At 47.4% G+C, this 23,670-nt stretch overlaps 2 protein-coding genes across 6 annotated transcripts in view; one reads left to right on the plus strand and one right to left on the minus strand.

Moving 5' to 3' along the window:
* LOC142292332 (piwi-like protein 1) overlaps nucleotides 1-8,057 on the minus strand; it is a 177,474-nt gene extending 169,417 nt beyond the window's left edge. For 3 of the 5 annotated variants that reach the window (XM_075337636.1, XM_075337637.1, XM_075337633.1), the window contains exon 1: nucleotides 7,724-7,772. The gene's annotated coding sequence lies outside the window, so the exon portion shown is untranslated. The other 2 variants (XM_075337635.1, XM_075337634.1) reach the window with 2 other exon arrangements.
* WDR73 (WD repeat domain 73) lies at nucleotides 8,055-22,101 on the plus strand. The gene is made up of 8 exons (XM_075337638.1): nucleotides 8,055-8,222; nucleotides 9,733-9,800; nucleotides 10,073-10,161; nucleotides 11,531-11,619; nucleotides 17,541-17,608; nucleotides 17,761-17,922; nucleotides 21,310-21,675; nucleotides 21,796-22,101. The coding sequence occupies exons 1-8, from the start codon at nucleotides 8,185-8,187 to the stop codon at nucleotides 22,032-22,034; spliced, it is 1,119 nt and encodes a 372-aa protein (XP_075193753.1). The 5' UTR covers nucleotides 8,055-8,184; the 3' UTR covers nucleotides 22,035-22,101.
* The last annotated feature ends 1,569 nt before the right edge of the window (nucleotides 22,102-23,670 follow it).

Raw genomic sequence — 23,670 nt, forward strand, 5'->3', positions numbered from 1 at the left:
GGTTACCCGCGGCCACAGATCTCAGCGGGAGGACTTCTGCTGCGACCGCGGGTAACCTCAGTGACGGCACCGCTGATAGCGCAGATCACTGCGCTCACTCAGGGGATTTGCGGTCACCGGTGAGACCTTCACCGGTGACCGAAAATCAGGCCACGACACAGACAGAGCCGCGGGATGACAATGAAGTCGGGTGACGTTCATCCGAGTTCATTCTGATCGCACGGCTCTGCACCATGGCTCTGTCTGTGTCTGCTGTCAGCGGCCATTCAGCTCTGCTACATGGCTCGGTCAGCGGCCATTCAGCTCTGCTACATGGCTCGGTCAGCGGCCATTCAGCTCTGCTACATGGCTCGGTCAGCGGCCATTCAGCTCTGCTACATGGCTCGGTCAGCGGCCATTCAGCTCTGCTACATGGCTCGGTCAGCGGCCATTCAGCTCTGCTACATGGCTCGGTCAGCGGCCATTCAGCTCTGCTACATGGCTCGGTCAGCGGCCATTCAGCTCTGCTACATGGCTCGGTCAGCGGCCATTCAGCTCTGCTACATGGCTCGGTCAGCGGCCATTCAGCTCTGCTACATGGCTCGGTCAGCGGCCATTCAGCTCTGCTACATGGCTCGGTCAGCGGCCATTCAGCTCTGCTACATGGCTCGGTCAGCGGCCATTCAGCTCTGCTACATGGCTCGGTCAGCGGCCATTCAGCTCTGCTACATGGCTCGGTCAGCGGCCATTCAGCTCTGCTACATGGCTCGGTCAGCGGCCATTCAGCTCTGCTACATGGCTCGGTCAGCGGCCATTCAGCTCTGCTACATGGCTCGGTCAGCGGCCATTCAGCTCTGCTACATGGCTCGGTCAGCGGCCATTCAGCTCTGCTACATGGCTCGGTCAGCGGCCATTCAGCTCTGCTACATGGCTCGGTCAGCGGCCATTCAGCTCTGCTACATGGCTCGGTCAGCGGCCATTCAGCTCTGCTACATGGCTCGGTCAGCGGCCATTCAGCTCTGCTACATGGCTCGGTCAGCGGCCATTCAGCTCTGCTACATGGCTCGGTCAGCGGCCATTCAGCTCTGCTACATGGCTCGGTCAGCGGCCATTCAGCTCTGCTACATGGCTCGGTCAGCGGCCATTCAGCTCTGCTACATGGCTCGGTCAGCGGCCATTCAGCTCTGCTACATGGCTCGGTCAGCGGCCATTCAGCTCTGCTACATGGCTCGGTCAGCGGCCATTCAGCTCTGCTACATGGCTCGGTCAGCGGCCATTCAGCTCTGCTACATGGCTCGGTCAGCGGCCATTCAGCTCTGCTACATGGCTCGGTCAGCGGCCATTCAGCTCTGCTACATGGCTCGGTCAGCGGCCATTCAGCTCTGCTACATGGCTCGGTCAGCGGCCATTCAGCTCTGCTACATGGCTCGGTCAGCGGCCATTCAGCTCTGCTACATGGCTCGGTCAGCGGCCATTCAGCTCTGCTACATGGCTCGGTCAGCGGCCATTCAGCTCTGCTACATGGCTCGGTCAGCGGCCATTCAGCTCTGCTACATGGCTCGGTCAGCGGCCATTCAGCTCTGCTACATGGCTCGGTCAGCGGCCATTCAGCTCTGCTACATGGCTCGGTCAGCGGCCATTCAGCTCTGCTACATGGCTCTGTCTGTGGCTGCTGTCAGCGGCCATTCAGCTCTGCTACATGGCTCTGTCTGTGGCTGCTGTCAGCGGCTATTCAGCTCTGCTACATGGCTCTGTCTGTGGCTGCTGTCAGCGGCCATTCAGCTCTGCTACATGGCTCTGTCTGTGGCTGCTGTCAGCGGCCATTCAGCTCTGCTACATGGCTCGGTCAGCGGCCATTCAGCTCTGCTACATGGCTCGGTCAGCGGCCATTCAGCTCTGCTACATGGCTCGGTCAGCGGCCATTCAGCTCTGCTACATGGCTCTGTCTGTGGCTGCTGTCAGCGGCCATTCAGCTCTGCTACATGGCTGTCTGTGGCTGCTGTCAGCGGCCATTCAGCTCTGCTACATGGCTGTCTGTGTCTGCTGTCAGCGGCCATGTAGCAGAGCTGTATGGCAGATGACATAGCTGCTGAGAATAAAAACGGATCACATGGACTACAATCATGAGAAAAATCACAGAATCGCATTTGTGTTGCATTGCACACGGATCCACACTGACAGAGCTCGTGCTACTTTCCAGCATGAGAATCGCTCCGATTTTACACTCGCAAGTGTGACACCGGCCTTAAGGCGCTTTTCCACTTGCGCAGAGCTCGTGAGGCGACAGCATGGGAAGTGATCTGCTAATGAGCCTGTGCTGCGGCGTCAGCCGAGGGTCATGCGAGTGTGATGTGATCCTGCGATCTTATCACAGGAGCGGAGAAGATGGAGGGATCACTTTCTCCCCATCTCCTCCGCTGTCTGTCTCTGCATGCACCGCACATAACATGCCAGTGCAGTGCGATTTTACACACACGTGAGCCGAGACTCGGTGCAAGTCACAGCATGCTATGATGAAACTGCCTCATTGATTAACACTGGTGCGAGTGCAGTCAGGAACTCGCAGGTGGAAAAGCGCCCTTAAGGTGCCACTCCAGTGGTGCTTACTAACAAAAAACAAAAAAAAACAAAAAAAAAAAAACACTGGAGTGGTGCTTTAAGGAAAAAAAAAACTAAAAGTTAAAAAATATGACAAAAAAAAAAATTAAAACAGAAAAGGTTGCAATTGACTGATATTACCAAGTTCATAACTACTTCAGCTATAAATATTGCCATAAAATATTACTTCCAAAAGAATCATTAAGAATAGCATATAAAAAATAAAAAAAAATAAAAAAAAAGTTTCCAAAGCAGCACATGTATTGCCTGTGGATAACCCTATTCCTTAGGCTGCTTTCACACATCTGGTTTTTGCTGAGCGGCACAATATGGCGCTTTGCAGAAAAAACGCAACTTTTTTTGCCGCCGGTTGTGTTTTTTCCGCATAGACTGGCACTAGCGCCGTATTGTGCCGCATGGCCTTGCATTGCTTCTGTTTTTTGCCGAATGCGGCATATTTAGCCCATGCGGCGGCCGGATGGAACGTTGCCTGGCATGTTTTTTTGTGCGGCGAAAAAAAACGCATCGCGCCGGATCCGGTGCGATGCAAAGCGATTTCCAATGCAAGCCTATGGACGCCGGATGCTGTTTTTTCAACTGCGCATGCTCAGTATCAAGCCGGATCCGGCAAAAAAAACGGACGGGCCGCATGGAAAAACTTATGCAACGGATCAGTTTTTTTCGCCGCATCCGTTACATAGGTTTTTGAGCCGCACTGCAAAAAAAAAAAAAAAAAAAAAACGGATGTGTGAAAGCAGCCTTAGTCAGATCTGCACCGTAGAAAAACAGAAAAAAAAAAACTAATCAGAGCAGTGGTATAAAATGCAAACTTTCTGCACATTGACAGAACTACAACTCATCTATTAAAAAAACAAACAAACAAAAAAAAAAAAAAAAAACACAAGTCCTCATATGGCTACATTACATGAAAAAAAAAAAAAATATAATAAAATGAATTTAATTAATAAAAAGCCACAAGACCTGTCACCTGAGAGCAGCGTGGCTGCCAAGACGCTGCAATTCTGGAAACACTGATGCTTCATCACAAATTTGCAAAAATAAAACATTAAAAGGCGATGTGCGCACAGTGAGGTTTTTTTCTCATAATTTTCTTGCAGTTTATTGCCCAAATCAACACGTCCATCCCTGTCCCAGCAAAGTGAGAGAATTCAGAAGCGCTGTGCACACATTACTTATTTCCTTGCAGATTTTGCAGAAGAAAAAAAAAACAAAAAAAAAAAACACTGCAGCAGCTCCTGTTTTTTTCCTGCGTTTTTTTTAGCCCAAAAAAGGAAAAAAAAAAAACATGCACTAAAGAAAAAAAAAAAAAAGTCTTCAGGATTCTCATTCACTTTTCTAGTATCAGGATTCGCTTCAGATTTTGTGATAAATCTACACTGAAATAGTACAACAAAATCACGATGAATCTGCAATATGTGCACACGACCTTAAGCTATGCATTGGCAAAAAAAAAACCTTTTTATCTGTCTTGAAAGAAAAAAAAAAAATATATTTTTGCAGGATCCGTTTTTTTGTATGGAAGTCTATGGCAAACAGCTCCGCTACCGGATTGTTATTTACCTTCCAGTGAGCAAAAAACGGATTCTTTACAAGTGAAAGATAAAACCCGGATGACGAAGCAGCGATCAAGTGCTGGATCCTTTAGTCCATAGACTCCAATGTTAAAAGAAAGATTTTGCAGAAGTCAATTGTTTTCAAAATGCACAAAAGAACTAAAAAAAAAAAAAAAAAAAAAAAAAAAAAAAAAATTATATATATGGGCGGCACGGTGGCTCAGTGGTCAGCACTGCAGTCTCGCGGCGGCTCAGTGGTCAGCACTGCAGTCTCGCGGCGGCTCAGTGGTCAGCACTGCAGTCTCGCGGTGGCTCAGTGGTCAGCACTGCAGTCTCGCGGCGGCTCAGTGGTCAGCACTGCAGTCTCGCGGCGGCTCAGTGGTCAGCACTGCAGTCTCGCGGCGGCTCAGTGGTCAGCACTGCAGTCTCGCGGCGGCTCAGTGGTCAGCACTGCAGTCTCGCGGCGGCTCAGTGGTCAGCACTGCAGTCTCGCGGCGGCTCAGTGGTCAGCACTGCAGTCTCGCGGCGGCTCAGTGGTCAGCACTGCAGTCTCGCGGCGGCTCAGTGGTCAGCACTGCAGTCTCGCGGCGCTGGGGTCCTGGGTTCAAATCCCACCATGGACACGATCTGCAAGGAGATTGTATGTTCTCTCCTTGTTTGCGTGGGTTTCCTCTGGGGTCTCCGGTTTCCTCCCAGACTACAAAGACATACAGATAGGGACTCTAGCTTGTGAGCCCCAATGGGGACAGTGTTGCCAATGTATGTAAAGCGCTGTGGAATTTATAGCGCTAATATATATATATATCTTGCCACAATTTTTTTGCCAGTGGATCTCTGCAGAATCTGTTGTAACGAGTGATTACTAGCCGTGTGACCTCTGCCTCAAAGCGTGAAAAATAAAGTGGCCTTGAAATCGAGCTAGAAAAGCGATGTCCATCACCAGGATGGATGCAAACTCTTACCCTTATAAAACAGAGTGCAGAGAGGCGGCGCCAGCTGCTGTGCCGCCCCAGAATTAGGATAGGATCCAGCTGAGCTGAATGGAGCCACATAACGACCCCGAGGAGGCCGGAGCCACCTGTGAGGCTGCAGCTCATCAGCGCCCTCTGGTGTATTACCCATCATATAACGCAGCCCTATGGATTCTATAGGAGCCATGTGTACAGCTCTTGTATGGAGGAGGCAGATAGTGCACCAAAAATGTGTCATGGGTGTATGGGGTTGCGTTTTGTTTTGGGTTTTTTTTTGGGGGGGGGGGTCCCTTTTCGCATTGAAAATGCAGTGAACAGATTTTTTTTACCGCATTTTTAGTAAATCACAAAAGCCGCATCAGGGAGGCTTCATGTGAACGTGGCCTTATCCCGGCAGTGGCTGTAACTGCCATCATCTACGTGGCATGTTGTGGTGATTGCTCCAAGCCTTCATTAAAGTATCTTTTACAGAAGACCCCATGGCCGCCATCTTGGGGCCCCGGTGAAGCCCAGCATTAGGCCTTGTCCAGACGTGCAAGTGTCAGCCAGGTTTTTCATAGAGCGCGCTCGAGCCTGTGAATCTACGGGGCTGTTAATGTCTGGTTTTTCACAGATCGCACGATCAACGGAAAATCGCAGAGATAGCCAGTATTGATTGGTGGAGCAAATAAAAAAAAAAAAAAAAAAAAAAAAAAAAAACACAATACACTTCTGTGGGTCCAGGAAAAAAAATTATGGATACCACCAGAGCGCAGCACAAGTATCATGGATTCTTAGGAAGAAGGTGGAAATGTAATGTAGTAAAAGTAATGTAATACATAGAGGAAGATAAAGTGGACGCAGGGTCAGGGCTCAAAAATAAAAAAATAATATTGAATCCTCCTACCCCTTCCTCAACTAAACAATAAGTAAGGATACTCCGCATTGCTGCAGACATATAAATTCCATCTGTGAATACATGACATTATTTAACCCATAAGCTACGAGAAAGATGAAAAAGTCAGAATTTTAGCTTTTGTGGCACCTAGCAATAACAGTGCAATAAACACTGATTAAAAAAAAAAAATCAATTGGTAGTGCTGCAAAAATATAAAATCCATCTGGGAATGACATTTAAGCCATAAATTAATCAGTGTTTATAATTTTTATTTTACCAATTTATTCAATTCTTATTGGTAGGTGGTACATTTCAAAAATGACATGTATTTTTTATTATTATTATTATTATTATTATTATTATTAAAAAAGACAAATGTCGTTTTTGAAACTTAGCACCTACCAATAAGAATTGAATACAAACTGGTAAAAAAAAAAATTTATATATATATATATATATATATATATATATATATATATATATATATATATATATATATATATATAATTTTTTTTTTTACCAGTTTGTATTCAATTCTTATTGGTAGGTGCTACATGAATAAAAACTGGTAAAGAAAAATGAAAAAGGTCAGAATTTTAGGGGTTTTTTTTGGTTCCTAGCAATTAAAATGCAATAGAAACTGATAAAAATCATTTGGTAGTGCTGCAAAAATATTCCATCTGTGAATGACACCTAACTCATAAATTAATCAGTGTTAAAAAAAATTATAGATTTTTTTTTTTATTTTTTTCAGCAATGCCAAATTGAAAAAAAAAAAAAAATAATAAACATTCGGCATTGTGGGGGGCAAAAAAAAAATATTTTTTTTTATATAAATAAAAAAAATTTCCCCACAATGCCGAATGTTCTTTTTTTTTTTTTTCAATTTGGCATTGCTGAAAAAAATAAAAAAAAAAATCTATAATTTTTTTTAACACTGATTAATTTATGAGTTAGGTGTCATTCACAGATGGAATATTTTTGCAGCACTACCAAATGATTTTTATCAGTTTCTATTGCATTTTAATTGCTAGAAACCAGAAAAAAAAAAACTAAAATTCTGACCTTTTTCATTTTTACCAGTCTTTATTCATGTAGCACCTACCAATAAGAATTGAATACAAAACTGGTAAAAAAAAAATAATTTTTTATTATATATATATATATATATATATATATATATATATATATATATATATATATATATAAAAATTATTTTTTTTTACCAGTTTGTATTCAATTCTTATTGGTAGGTGCTACGTTTCAAAAACGACATTTGTCTTTTTTATTATTAATAATAATAATAATAATAATAATAATAATAATAATAATAATAAAAAACACAAATGTCATTTTTGAAATTTACCACCTACCAATAAGAATCGAATACAAACTGGTAAAAAAAAAAAAAAAAATTTAACATTACTGAAAACAAATTCCGTCTATGACAACATTAAATTATTTAACCAAAATCAATAGAGAAAAAAAAAAGTATTAGAAGGAGAAAATATAAATATTATGGCTCCTGAAGAGGGAGAGCAGCAAAAATAAAAATGGCGACATCAATGGAAATCGTCCTAGTGCCCACTCTTCACTTATGAACCATCATTGCCCTGATATTGATCTAACACCAAAAAACTCAAATTCTGCACCTCTGAGACTTGTAGTTCTACAGCACCCCAATATAAACCACCAGTGATAACCCAGCCCCGCCACCACCTCACATTTCAAGAGATCAAAGACGATGCTCTGTGCGCATGTGCAGTACGCTGCTAACTGCAGTGACGCACCGAAAATAAACTGCCTTTTCAGCATTAGCAGGCCGCGCATGCGCAAAAAGAGAACAAAGCGGCCGAGCGGCCATGTTTGACTCGGGCACATTTCCAACTGAAAATAACATCACAGATTAGTAATAACTGATATTCAAATGAATAAACATGGTATCTATTAAAAGACGGAAAAACAGTTAATTCTGTTACCATTACAGATGAGCCGCCAGTAAACAATAAGGCTTCCTGGCTATGAGCAGTAAGGAGGCGGGAGCGTAGTGGCCATGTTTGTTTTGGGCAGAGAGCTGTAATGTTCAGCATGGTGTATAAAGACGCTATACTGTCACGTGTCTTCAACGTGTCACGTGACCGTCTGACCAGAAGAAGTTGGAGAATTTAACCTCAACCATTCACCAATGGATCCTGAGGACTGGATAGTGGAATCTATAAAACTGTGAGTGCAGGGGATCTGCTGGTGATCCAGTGTTATGGGGATCTGTGAGGGACCCAGTGTTATCGGGATCTGTGGGTGACGCTCTGTTATGGGGGGATCTGGGGATGACGCTCTGTTATGGGGGGATCTGTGGATGACGCTCTGTTATGGGGGGATCTGTGGATGACGCTCTGTTATGGGGGGATCTGTGGATGACGCTGTGTTATGGGGGGATCTGTGGGTGACGCTCTGTTATGGGGGGATCTGTGGATGACGCTCTGTTATGGGGGGATCTGTGGATGACGCTCTGTTATGGGGGGATCTGTGGGTGACTCTCTGTTATGGGGGATCTGTGGATGACGCTCTGTTATGGGGGGATCTGTGGATGACGCTCTGTTATGGGGGGATCTGTGGGTGACGCTCTGTTATGGGGGATCTGTGGGTGACGCTCTGTTATGGGGGGGATCTGTGGATGACGCTCTGTTATGGGGGGGATCTGTGGATGACGCTCTGTTATGGGGGATCTGCGGGTGACGCTCTGTTATGGGGGATCTGCGGGTGATGCTCTGTTATGGGGGATCTGTGGGTGACTCTCTGTTATGGGGGATCTGTGGATCATGTTATGGGGGATCTGTGGGTGACGCTCTGTTATGGGGGATCTGTGGATGACGCTCTGTTATGGGGGATCTGTGGAGGACGCTCTGTTATGGGGGATCTGTGGATCATGTTATGGGGGATCTGTGGCTGACTCTCTGTTATGGGGGATCTGTGGGTGACTCTCTGTTATGGGGGATCTGTGGGTGACTCTCTGTTATGATGGATCTGTGGGTGACTCTCTGTTATGGGGGATCTGTGGGTGACGCTCTGTTATGGGGGATCTGTGGGTGACGCTCTGTTATGGGGGATCTGTGGGTGACGCTCTGTTATGGGGGGATCTGCGGGTGACGCTCTGTTATGGGGGATCTGTGGATGATGCTCTGTTATGGGGGATCTGTGGGTGACGCTCTGTTATGGGGGATCTGTGGGTGACGCTCTGTTATGGGGGATCTGTGGGTGACGCTCTGTTATGGGGGATCTGTGGGTGACGCTCTGTTATGGGGGATCTGTGGAGGACGCTCTGTTATGGGGGATCTGTGGAGGACGCTCTGTTATGTGGGATCTGTGGATCATGTTATGGGGGATCTGTGGGTGACGCTCTGTTATGGGGGATCTGTGGATGACGCTCTGTTATGGGGGATCTGCGGGTGACGCTCTGTTATGGGGGATCTGCGGGTGATGCTCTGTTATGGGGGATCTGTGGGTGACTCTCTGTTATGGGGGATCTGTGGATCATGTTATGGGGGATCTGTGGGTGACGCTCTGTTATGGGGGATCTGTGGGTGACTCTTATGGGGGATCTGTTGGTCATGTTGTGGGGGATCTGCGGGTGACGCTCTGTTATGGCGGGATCTGTGGGTGACGCTCTGTTATGGGGGATCTGTTGGTCATGTTGTGGGGGATCTCAGTGATTGTTCTTCCTCTTTCTTCTCAGATATAAGGATCTTCATGACTTTGAGCTGCAGGAGGCGACGCGAGTCTTGGATTGGTCGGGTGATAAGAGTGCGTTCTCCGCTGTTGCGGTCTTTCTTGGGGGGGCTTGTCTGATGTTTGGGCGGTAATTATGGGGGTGACTTACACATATGTGACCTGTGACGCGCCACCTGCTGGGAAACCACAGCTCCCATCATCCTGGTACTGATCTTCAGGGTGTGCTGGGACTTGTGGTGTCTCATCAGCGGCGGTCAGTGCAGGGTTTGGTGGAGGCCGGAGTTCCCCTTTAAGCCGCTCGTACCCGGGGTCCTCTGTGCGTTATTGACGGTCGTGTCCTGCAGGTTTCTGCATCGCGGGGTTCACCGGGGGCCGGAGACACGAGATCCTGCAGCTGCTCTTCCCGCAGAAGCTCCACGAGCAGCAGAACCAGGTGACCACAGGGGGTTAATTTTTATTTTTTATATATATTTTTTTTTTATTATAAGGCTCTGGAGATAAAAAAAAAAAATGGCTGCAGTGCAAAAGGGTTAACTTTGTTCCTAAACTTCAGCCTGCAGTCTGACTTTTCACCACCAGGTGGCGGTATCAGTCTCCTACACATTCTCATGTACTGACACTAGCATTGACCCTCCCTACAGCAGCACATGGGATTGCACCCGGCTCTCCCAGACTCCTGCATGGCCCGTCACCCAGCTCTCCCAGAATCCTGCATGGCCCGTCACCCAGCTCTCCCAGAATCCAGCATGGCACATCACCCAGCTCTCCCAGAATCCTGCATGGCCCGTCACCCAGCTCTCCCAGAATCCTGCATGGCACATCACCCAGCTTTCCCAGACTCCTGCATGGCACATCACCCAGCTTTCCCAGAATCCTGCATGGCACATCATCCAGCTCTCCCAGAATCCTGCATGGCACATCACCCAGCTTTCCCAGACTCCTGCATGGCACATCACCCGGCTCTCCCAGACTCCTGCATGGCACATCACTCAGCTCTCCCAGACTCCTGCATGGCACATCACCCAGCTCTCCCAGGCTCCTGCGTGGCACATCACCCAGCTCTCCCAGGCTCCTGCGTGGCACATCACTCAGCTCTCCCAGACTCCTGCGTGGCCCATCACCCAGCTCTCCCAGACTCCTGCGTGGCCCATCACCCAGCTCTCCCAGGCTCCTGCGTGGCCCATCACCCAGCTCTCCCAGGCTCCTGCATGGCCCATCACCCAGCTCTCCCAGGCTCCTGCATGGCACATCACCCAGCTCTCCCAGGCTCCTGCATGGCACATCACCCAGCTCTCCCAGACTCCTGCATGGCACATCACCCAGCTCTCCCAGACTCCTGCATGGCACATCACCCAGCTCTCCCAGGCTCCTGCATGGCACATCACCCAGCTCTCCCAGACTCCTGCATGGCACATCACCCAGCTCTCCCAGGCTCCTGCATGGCACATCACCCAGCTCTCCCAGACTCCTGCATGGCACATCACCCAGCTCTCCCAGACTCCTGCATGGCAAATACTCCAAGCATTAGGGCAGAGTGAATGTGTCAGTGCCTTGATGGACCCGTCCCTGGGGGCTGTTAGGGGCTCCTGTTGGTGATGTCCGAGAGGCTGCCTCCCCTCCCCCCCCTCCCCATATTGATAATTTACCATTCAGGATCCTGGGAAAGCCTCCTGCCTGTCACATTCAGAGCTCGCGGCTCTGCCCTGCTAAACTTCCCCTCCGCTATTGTTCTCTGCTGTCTCCCGGGCGGGGTATGTAAACATTGCTCAGGAATTCGCTTGCCCCTTCCTCTCCCCGCACAGGGCCTGTGTCCAGAGAGGGATCTGAAGGTGGAGTACGGAGGATTCTCCCAGCATCCGGTCTACAGCCTGAAACGCTTCCCGGGAACAAGGTACGAGACGCCCCAGATAGGCCACATTACATTACTGATCCTGAGTTACCTCCTGTATTATACTCCAGAGCTGCACTCACTATTCTGCTGGTGCAGTCACTGTGTACATACATTACTGATCCTGAGTTACCTCCTGTATTATACTCCAGAGCTGCACTCACTATTCTGCTGGTGCAGTCACTGTGTACATACATTACATTACTGATCCTGAGTTACCTCCTGTATTATACTTCAGAGCTGCACTCACTATTCTGCTGGTGCAGTCCCTGTGTACATACATTACATTACTGATCCTGAGTTACCTCCTGTATTATACTCCAGAGCTGCACTCACTATTCTGCTGGTGCAGTCACTGTGTACATACATTACATTACTGATCCTGAGTTACCTCCTGTATTATACTCCAGAGCTGCACTCACTATTCTGCTGGTGCAGTCACTGTGTACATACATTACATTACTGATCCTGAGTTACCTCCTGTATTATACTCCAGAGCTGCACTCAATATTCTGCTGGTGCAGTCACTGTGTACATACATTACATTACTGATCCTGAGTTACCTCCTGTATTATACTCCAGAGCTGCACTCACTATTCTGCTGGTGCAGTCACTGTGTACATACATTACATTACTGATCCTGAGTTACCTCCTGTATTATACTCCAGAGCTGCACTCACTATTCTGCTGGTGCAGTCCCTGTGTACATACATTACATTACTGATCCTGAGTTACCTCCTGTATTATACTCCAGAGCTGCACTCACTATTCTGCTGGTGCAGTCACTGTGTACATACACTACATTACTGATCCTATGTTACCTCCTGTATTATACTCCAGAGCTGCACTCACTATTCTGCTGGTGCAGTCACTGTGTACATACATTACATTACTGATCCTGAGTTACCTCCTGTATTATACTCCAGAGCTGCACTCACTATTCTGCTGGTGCAGTCACTGTGTACATACATTACATTACTGATCCTGAGTTACCTCCTGTATTATACTCCAGAGCTGCACTCACTATTCTGCTGGTGCAGTCCCTGTGTACATACATTACATTACTGATCCTGAGTTACCTCCTGTATTATACTCCAGAGCTGCACTCACTATTCTGCTGGTGCAGTCACTGTATACATACATTACATTACTGATCCGGAGTTACAGCCTGTATTATACTCCAGAGCTGCACTCACTATTCTGCTGGTGCAGTCACTGTGTACATACATTACTGATCCTGAGTTACCTCCTGTATTATACTCCAGAGCTGCACTCTCTATTCTGCTGGTGCAGTCACTGTGTACATACATTACTGATGCTGAGTTACCTCCTGTATTATACTCCAGAGCTGCACTCACTATTCTGCTGGTGCAGTCACTGTGTACATACATTACATTACTGATCCTGAGTTACCTCCTATATTATACTCCAGAGCTGCACTCACTATTCTGCTGGTGCAGTCACTGTGTACATACATTACTGATCCTGAGTTACCTCCTGTATTATACTCCAGAGCTGCACTCACTATTCTGCTGGTCACTGTGTACATACATTACATTACTGATCCTGAGTTACCTCCTGTATTATACTCCAGAGCTGCACTCACTATTCTGCTGGTGCAGTCACTGTGTACATACATTACATTACTGATCCTGAGTTACCTCCTGTATTATACCCCAGAGCTGCACTCACTATTCTGCTGGTCACTGTGTACATACATTACATTACTGATCCTGAGTTACCTCCTGTATTATACTCCAGAGCTGCACTCACTATTCTGCTGGTGCAGTCACTGTGTACATACATTACATTACTGATCCTGAGTTACCTCCTGTATTATACCCCAGAGCTGCACTCACTATTCTGCTGGTGCAGTCACTGTGTACATACATTACATTACTGATCCTGGGTTACCTCCTGTATTATACTCCAGAGCTGCACTCTCTATTCTGCTGGTGCAGTCACTGTGTACATACATTACTGATCCTGTATTATACTCCAGAGCTGCACTCACTATTCGTACTTATTGCTCTCCTGTCATGTCTCGTGTAGATTGCTTCCTGCAGTTTTGCCTTTCCTGAGTCTCCTGCACTCCGCAGGTATCATCACTGTCAGGTGCTCCTCTATTGTTCACTGTGCGGGTGTGGCCTGGACTCTCCCAGTATCTGAGAATCTGCACAGGAACCAGCAGTGATTTCCCTTCCTGTTATGTGCAGTCCTGGATCTCTGCTCACTGCAGAGTAATAACACCTCGAGCGGAAAATCAGAGGAAATAAATAGTAGCTATCAATGACTAAATGACTCCAATATGTACTAATAGAAGCAGTATTATAGCAGTTATATTCTTGTACATAGGGGCAGTATTATAGCAGTTATATTCTTGTATATAGGAGCAGTATTATAGTAGTTATATTCTTGTATATAGGGGGCAGTATTATAGTAGTTATATTCTTGTACATAGGGGCAGTATTATAGTAGTTATATTCTTGTATATAGGAGCAGTATTATAGTAGTTATATTCTTGTATATAGGGGCACTATTATAGTAGTTATATTCTTGTATATAGGAGCAGTATTATAGTAGTTATATTCTTGTATATAGGGGCACTATTATAGCAGTTATATTCTTGTATATAGGAGCAGTATTATAGTAGTTATATTCTTGTATATAGGGGCCAGTATTATAGTAGTTATATTCTTGTATATAGGGGGCAGTATTATAGTAGTTATATTCTTGTACATAGGGGCAGTATTATAGTAGTTATATTCTTGTACATAGAGGGCAGTATTATAGTAGTTATATTCTTGTACATAGAGGGCAGTATTATAGTAGTTATATTCTTGTACATAGGGGCACTATTATAGCAGTTATATTCTTGTATATAGGAGCAGTATTATAGTAGTTATATTCTTGTATATAGGGGCCAGTATTATAGTAGTTATATTCTTGTATATAGGGGGCAGTATTATAGTAGTTATATTCTTGTACATAGGGGCAGTATTATAGTAGTTATATTCTTGTACATAGAGGGCAGTATTATAGTAGTTATATTCTTGTACATAGAGGGCAGTATTATAGTAGTTATATTCTTGTACATAGAGGACAGTATTATAGTAGTTATATTCTTGTACATAGAGGGCAGTATTATAGTAGTTATATTCTTGTACATAGAGGACAGTATTATAGTAGTTATATTCTTGTACATAGAGGGCAGTATTATAGTAGTTATATTCTTGTACATAGGGGGCAGTATTATAGTAGTTATATTCTTGTACATAGAGGGCAGTATTATAGTAGTTATATTCTTGTACATAGGAGGCAGTATTATAGTAGTTATATTCTTGTACATAGGGGGCAGTATTATAGTAGTTATATTCTTGTACATAGGGGCAGTATTATAGTAGTTATATTCTTGTACATAGGGGCAGTATTATAGTAGTTATATTCTTGTATATAGGAGCAGTATTATAGTAGTTATATTCTTGTATATAGGGGGCAGTATATAGTAGTTATATTCTTGTACATAAGGGGCAGTATATAGTAGTTATATTCTTGTACATAGGGGCAGTATTATAGTAGTTATATTCTTGTACATAGGGGGCAGTATTATAGTAGTTATATTCTTGTACATAGGGGGCAGTATTATAGTAGTTATATTCTTGTACATAGGGGGCAGTATTATAGTAGTTATATTCTTGTACATAGGGGCAGTATTATAGTAGTTATATTCTTGTACATAGGGGGCAGTATTATAGTAGTTATATTCTTGTATATAGGGGCAGTATTATAGTAGATATATTCTTGTATATAGGGAGCAGTATTATAGTAGTTATATTCTTGTACATAGGGGGCAGTATTATAGTAGTTATATTCTTGTACATAGGGGGCAGTATTATAGTAGTTATATTCTTGTACATAGGGGCAGTATTATAGTAGTTATATTCTTGTACATAGGGGCAGCATTATAGTAGTTATATTCTTGTACATAGGGGCACTATTATAGTAGTTATATTCTTGTATATAGGAGCAGTATTATAGTAGTTATATTCTTGTACATAGGGGCAGTATTATAGTAGTTATATTCTTGTACATAGGGGGCAGTATTATAGTAGTTATATTCTTGTACATAGGGGGCAGTATTATAGTAGTTATATTCTTGTACATAGGGGCAGTATTATAGTAGTTATATTCTTGTATATAGGGGGCAGTATATAGTAGTTATATTCTTGTACATAGGGGCAGTATTATAGTAGTTATATTCTTGTACATAAGGGGCAGTATATAGTAGTTATATTCTTGTACATAGGGGCAGTATTATAGTAGTTATATTCTTGTACATAGGGGCAGTATTATAGTGGTTATATTCTTGTACATAGGGGCAGTATTATAGTAGTTATATTCTTGTACATAGGGGCAGTATTATAGTAGTTATATTCTTGTATATAGGAGCAGTATTATAGTAGTTATATTCTTGTACATAGGGGCAGTATTATAGTAGTTATATTCTTGTATATAGGAGCAGTATTATAGTAGTGATATTCTTGTACATAAGGGGCAGTATATAGTAGTTATATTCTTGTACATAGGGGCAGTATTATAGTAGTTATATTCTTGTACATAGGGGGCAGTATTATAGTAGTTATATTCTTGTACATAGGGGCAGTATTATAGTAGTTATATTCTTGTACATAGGGGCAGTATATAGTAGTTATATTCTTGTACATAGGGGCAGTATTATAGTAGTTATATTCTTGTACATAGGGGCAGTATTATAGTAGTTATATTCTTGTACATAGGGGCAGTATTATAGTAGTTATATTCTTGTACATAGGGAGCAGTATTATAGTAGTTATATTCTTGTACATAGGGGCAGTATTATAGTAGTTATATTCTTGTACATAGGGAGCAGTATTATAGTAGTTATATTCTTGTACATAGGGGCAGTATTATAGTAGTTATATTCTTGTACATAGGGGCAGTATTATAGTAGTTATATTCTTGTATATAGGGGGCAGTATTATAGTAGTTATATTCTTGTACATAGGGGCAGTATTATATTAGTTATATTCTTGTACATAGGGGCAGTATTATAGTAGTTATATTCTTGTATATAGGGGGCAGTATTATAGTAGTTATATTCTTGTACATAGGGGGCAGTATTATAGTAGTTATATTCTTGTACATAGGGGGCAGTATTATAGTAGTTATATTCTTGTACATAGGGGCAGTATTATAGTAGTTATATTCTTGTATATAGGGGGCAGTATTATAGTAGTTATATTCTTGTTTATAGGGGGCAGTATTATAGTAGTTATATTCTTGTACATAGGGGGCAGTATTATAGTAGTTATATTCTTGTACATAGGAGCAGTATTATAGTAGTTATATTCTTGTATATAGGGGGCAGTATTATAGTAGTTATATTCTTGTACATAGGAGCAGTATTATAGTAGTTATATTCTTGTACATAGGGGCAGTATTATAGTAGTTATATTCTTGTACATAGGGGCAGTATTATAGTAGTTATATTCTTGTATATAGGGGGCAGTATTATAGTAGTTATATTCTTGTACATAGGGGGCAGTATTATAGTAGTTATATTCTTGTACATAGGAGCAGTATTATAGTAGTTATATTCTTGTACATAGGAGCAGTATTATAGTAGTTATATTCTTGTACATAGGAGCAGTATTATAGTAGTTATATTCTTGTACATAGGAGCAGTATTATAGTAGTTATATTCTTGTACATAGGGGCAGTATTATAGTAGTTATATTCTTGTATATAGGGGGCAGTATTATAGTAGTTATATTCTTGTACATAGGGGCAGTATTATAGCAGTTGTTTTTCTGTATGCCGCACATATATGTCCATACGTATCTGTGTTGGGCTGTGCCGGTGACCTCTTCGGGTGTGTCTTTCAGTCTTCTCGCCTCCTCTGGTCCTTCTCCGTCTCGTGTCCAGATCTGGCAGATAGGAGCGGAGGATAAAGGTAATATTCCTCTTTCTGTATTTTCTTATCTTCTCATTTGTGATGTTTCCCTTTTTATGAGCTACATTCCCTTTTAATATAACATTGTGAACAGCTACTATTCTCTGGTAGCTGCTGTTTTCCGCTCTTACGTGCTGTTATTTGCCTTACAGATGTCATTCAGCCGACGATTTCCATTCTTTCCGATCCCAGTAAAGAAACATGGACTAAGCTTGCCGTGTCGGGTGCCGGACCACCCTGCGTGCTGCACGGGTCTCGGGTCAATGGCGTTCACATCACGGAGATAGAGACAGCCGCGCGCCTCTACACACTGGGTGAGTGGTAGGACGTAGCCGTGTACATAGGGGGAGGGACGGAGGAGGGATGACGCATGACGGAGGAGGGAGGACGCATGACGGAGGAGGGAGGACGCATGACGGAGGAGGGAGGACGCATGACGGAGGAGGGAGGACGCATGACGGAGGAGGGAGGACGCATGACGGAGGAGGGAGGACGCATGACGGAGGAGGGAGGACGCATGACGGAGGAGGGAGGACGCATGACGGAGGAGGGAGGACGCATGACGGAGGAGGGAGGACGGAGGAGGGATGACGCATGACGGAGGAGGGATGACGCATGACGGAGGAGGGATGACGCGTGACGGAGGAGGGATGGCGCGTGACGGAGGAGGGATGGCGCGTGACGGAGGAGGGATGGCGCGTGACGGAGGAGGGATGGCGCGTGACGGAGGAGGGATGGCGCGTGACGGAGGAGGGATGGCGCGTGACGGAGGAGGGATGACGCATGACGGAGGAGGGATGACGGAGGAGGGATGTCGCGTGACGGAGGAGGGATGTCGCGTGACGGAGGAGGGATGTCGCGTGACGGAGGAGGGATGTCGCGTGACGGAGGAGGGATGACGGTGGAGGGATGACGCGTGACGGAGGAGGGATGACGGAGGAGGGATGACGGAGGAGGGATGACGGAGGAGGGATGTCGCGTGACGGAGGAGGGATGACGGTGGAGGGATGACGCGTGACGGAGGAGGGATGACGCGTGACGGAGGAGGGATGACGCGTGACGGAGGAGGGATGACGGAGGAGGGATGACGCGTGACGGAGGAGGGATGACGCGTGACGGAGGAGGGATGACGCGTGACGGAGGAGGGATGACGGAGGAGGGATGACGCGTGACGGAGGAGGGATGACGGAGGAGGGATGACGCGTGACGGAGGAGGGATGACGGAGGAGGGATGACGCGTGACGGAGGAGGGATGACGGAGGAGGGATGACGCGTGACGGAGGAGGGATGACGGAGGAGGGATGACGCGTGACGGAGGAGGGATGACGGAGGAGGGATGACGCATGACGGAGGAGGGATGACGGAGGAGGGATGACGCATGACGGAGGAGGGATGACGGATGACGGAGGAGGGATGACGGAGGAGGGATGACGCATGACGGAGGAGGGATGACGGAGGAGGGATGACGCGTGACGGAGGAGGGATGACGCGTGACGGAGGAGGGATGACGCGTGACGGAGGAGGGATGACGGAGGAGGGATGACGCGTGACGGAGGAGGGATGACGCGTGACGGAGGAGGGATGACGCGTGACGGAGGAGGGATGACGCGTGACGGAGGAGGGATGACGGAGGAGGGATGACGCGTGACGGAGGAGGGATGACGCGTGACGGAGGAGGGATGACGGAGGAGGGATGACGCGTGACGGAGGAGGGATGACGGAGGAGGGATGACGCGTGACGGAGGAGGGATGACGGAGGAGGGATGACGCGTGACGGAGGAGGGATGACGGAGGAGGGATGACGCGTGACGGAGGAGGGATGACGCGTGACGGAGGAGGGATGACGCGTGACGGAGGAGGGATGACGCGTGACGGAGGAGGGATGACGTGTGACGGAGGAGGGATGACGCATGACGGAGGAGGGATGACGGAGGAGGGATGACGCATGACGGAGGAGGGATGACGGAGGAGGGATGACGCGTGACGGAGGAGGGATGACGGAGGAGGGATGACGTGTGACGGAGGAGGGATGACGCATGACGGAGGAGGGATGACGGAGGAGGGATGACGCATGACGGAGGAGGGATGACGGAGGAGGGATGACGCATGACGGAGGAGGGATGACGGAGGAGGGATGACGGAGGAGGGATGACACATGACGGAGGAGGGATGACAGTTGGAGGGATGGCGGATGACAGAGGATGGCTGCTGGATGCTGCCCCCTACTGTGCTGTATTGTGGGTAATTTAGTGCCAGGCATGATCTCTGCTCCTTCCCCACGCAGCGGACACAGCCGGGGGCAGCACTGATCATCTGCCCTATAAAGGTTGTCAGAGAAAACTAAAAATGGGTTCCAGCTTTGTACGTAAATGCAGTATAGAAAAGCAAAGCTGCCGCTCCTGAAGGTGCCCGTCATGGGCTTACATCGAACTGACTATTCTAAGATTGCCAACCATATGAGAACTGACACCTCCAGAGCTGCATTCATAATGCTGCTTGTTTCCAATTCATTCTTGACCACTGTGGGGAACTGTTGGGATGGCAGAAAGGCAAACGCAGCTTTAGTTGTGACTAGAGTATGGTATTGATTCAAAAGGGATCAAGATTTCCTAATCACTTCCAGAGCTGCACTCAGGATTCTGCTGCCTTTTTGTTAGCTCTCAGGCTGCAGAGCTGCACTCAGGATTCTGCTACCTTTCTGTTAGCTCTCGGGCTTGAGCTGCACTCAGGATTCTGCTGTCTTTGTGTTAGCTCTCGGGCTGCAGAGCTGCACTCAGGATTCTGCTGCCTTTTTGTTAGCTCTCAGGCTGCAGAGCTGCACTCAGGATTCTGCTGCCTTTTTGTTAGCTCTCAGGCTGCAGAGCTACAATCAGGATTCTGCTGCCTTTTTGTTAGCTCTCAGGCTGCAGAGCTGCACTCAGGATTCTGCTACCTTTCTGTTAGCTCTCGGGCTTGAGCTGCACTCAGGATTCTGCTGTCTTTGTGTTAGCTCTCGGGCTGCAGAGCTGCACTCAGGATTCTGCTGCCTTTTTGTTAGCTCTCAGGCTGCAGAGCTACAATCAGGATTCTGCTGCCTTTCTGTTAGCTCTCGGACTGCAGAGCTACAATCAGGATTCTGCTACCTTTCTGTTAGCTCTCGGACTGCAGAGCTACAATCAGGATTCTGCTGTCTTTGTGTTAGCTCTCGGGCTGCAGAGCTACAATCAGGATTCTGCTGTCTTTGTGTTAGCTCTCGGACTGCAGAGCTACAATCAGGATTCTGCTGCCTTTTTGTTAGCTCTCAGGCTGCAGAGCTGCACTCAGGATTCTGCTACCTTTCTGTTAGCTCTCGGGCTTGAGCTGCAGTCAGGATTCTGCTGTCTTTGTGTTAGCTCTCGGGCTTGAGCTGCAGTCAGGATTCTGCTGTCTTTGTGTTAGCTCTCGGGCTGCAGAGCTACAATCAGGATTCTGCTGCCTTTCTGTTAGCTCTCAGGCTGCAGAGCTACAATCAGGATTCTGCTGCCTTTCTGTTAGCTCTCGGACTGCAGAGCTGCTTCCTGCCGTCACATTTTTTGATGTGTTGCATTGTGGGAAATAGGTGAAGCGGATCAAAGGGGTATCACCCACACTGATCAGCATCGCAGAGTGTTAGGAGACAAGCAGCTTTGGTTGTGACTAGAGCGACAGATCCATTTTAATACCAGCTTCTTCCCTCCCCCCAGCTGTCTCTTGCAGCGAGGCGATCGGGTCACTGTCCTTCCTGGATCCCAGCACTTTCCACCTGTGCTGTCTGAGCGGCCGGCAGATAATCGCCGACATCCGGCAACCAGGGATCGCCAGCGAGGGACCCGTGGCCCCGAATGTGCCCGGGGCTGGACGATGGGTCTCCGCTGTGCAGCCCGACCACCAAGACCCCAGTGCCAAGATTGCCAGCCTGTCCTCTGAGGGCCACATCGCCATCACAGATGCTCGGGATATGGGGGCTCCGCTGAAATGTGGCAAAGCCAAATCATCCGATGGCCCCGCCCCCGAGGATCTGACGTGTGTCTGCTGGGCTCCGCGACTGGAAGATTGCATCTCCATCTCAGGTATAATGTCCGGTATTAGCGGCGTAAGAGGCGCGACCCCCCCCAGCTATATACCCTGCTCTCACTGTAGGGATCTGTCCATTACATTAACTCTTTATTCCCCCCCCCCCCCCCATGCAGGCTTTGATGGTACGGTCCAGATCTACGATACAAGACAATGGGACGCCGCCGTGAAGGAGGTCGATGCGCTGTTCACCCACCGGGGTCACTCCGCGATGGGGGAGTGTGAGGACGGCAGCGTCCCCAGGGTCACCGTCCACTCCTGGCATCCGTGGAAAGAGAGGACGCTGCTGTCTGCCGCTAATGACGGCTCCTTACACATCTGGGACTGGCAGGACGGCCCCACGCAGAGCGGATAATGAGACCCCTGAGGAGAGGGAAGGGTTAATTTATATGGATTTTTTTTTTTGTAGCTTTGATAATAAATAGAAGAAAAACAAAATGTTCTGAATCTGAAAATCCAATTTGTTACCGTGTTTCCCCGAAAGTAGGACCCCCCGAAAGTAAGGCAGGAAGGGGGTTTCGGGGGGGTCCGCCAATGTAGGGCACCCCCCGATTGTAAGGCAGGGTAGCGGGGGGCCCGGGGAATGTAAGGCCGCCTATGGGTGCCACCCATGGTCCGCCTCCGGTGAATGGCCCCCGCAATCTCGCCGGCCTGCGGCGCGTCCCGGGTCAACGCCCTTCCTGCTCGATGCTGATTGGCCGATCAGCCTGTTCGTCACAGGCTCCCTGCTGGCCATCAGCTCGAGCTGTGATTGGCCAGTCAGCCGGCTCGCAGCTGATTGGCCGAATCAGCCGCGACGTCACCACCTGCAGGCTCGCTCCGATTGGTCCAGCGTCCCCGGCATCCGAATCGTCAGCCCGGCACCGCAGAGGAGATCGAAACAGAAGGAAAGTAACGGTAAGTTCCAAAACTCTCTGTGTGTGTGTGTGCGTGTGTACGGTATGTGTACGGTATGTGTATGGGTGCCGTATGGGGCTGTATGTGTCAGTGTGTGTGTGTGTGTGTACGGTACCGGTACGATGTGTGTGGGTGCCGTGTGGGGCTGTACCGGTACCGTATGTGTCAGTGTGTGTGGTGGCAGAGTGGGGGGCAGAACCACTGTATGGGGAGGCTGCAGGGGGGAGGATGGGGTGGATGCCGGACTGTGAAACAATGGGGAGGCTGCAGGGGATGCCGTACTGTACAAAAATTGTAAAAAATTGTCATTTTTTTTTCCAATGTAAGGCCTCCCCCGAAAGTAAGGCAGGGTGGGACTTTTGGGGGTAAAATTAATGTAAGACAGGGCCTTACTTTCGGGGAAACACGGTAGAAGTGAAGAATCACACTCAGCAGAGGACGGGGGAGGGGTGCGAAATATCCACAAAAGGGTCCGAGGAGTGACCGCCCGTCTCCTCCGTCCTCAGTATCCAGTGACCGCCCGTCTCCTCCATTCTCAGTATTCAGTGACCGCCCGTCTCCTCCATTCTCAGTCTTCAGTGACCGCCCGTCTCCTCCGTTCTCAGTATTCAGTGACCGCCCGTCTCCTCCGTCCTCAGTCTTCAGTGACCGCCCGTCTCCTCCGTTCTCAGTATTCAGTGACCGCCCGTCTCCTCCGTCCTCAGTATTCAGTGACCGCCCGTCTCCTCCGTCCTCAGTATCCAGTGACCGCCCGTCTCCTCCGTTCTCAGTATTCAGTGACCGCCCGTCTCCTCCGTCCTCAGTATTCAGTGACCGCCCGTCTCCTCCGTCCTCAGTATTCAGTGACCGCCCGTCTCCTCCGTCCTCAGTATTCAGTGACAGCCCGTCTCCTCCGTCCTCAGTATTCAGTGACAGCCCGTCTCCTCTGTCCTCAGTATTCAGTGACCGCCCGTCTCCTCCGTCCTCAGTATTCAGTGACCGCCCGTCTCCTCCGTCCTCAGTATTCAATGATCGCTTGTCTCCTCCGTCCTCAGTATTCAGTGATCGCTCGTCTCCTCCGTCCTCAGTATTCAGTGACCGCCCATCTCTTCCGT

This window comes from Anomaloglossus baeobatrachus, chromosome 2, assembly GCF_048569485.1.
Source record: "Anomaloglossus baeobatrachus isolate aAnoBae1 chromosome 2, aAnoBae1.hap1, whole genome shotgun sequence".
Classification (NCBI taxonomy): Eukaryota; Metazoa; Chordata; class Amphibia; order Anura; family Aromobatidae; genus Anomaloglossus; species Anomaloglossus baeobatrachus.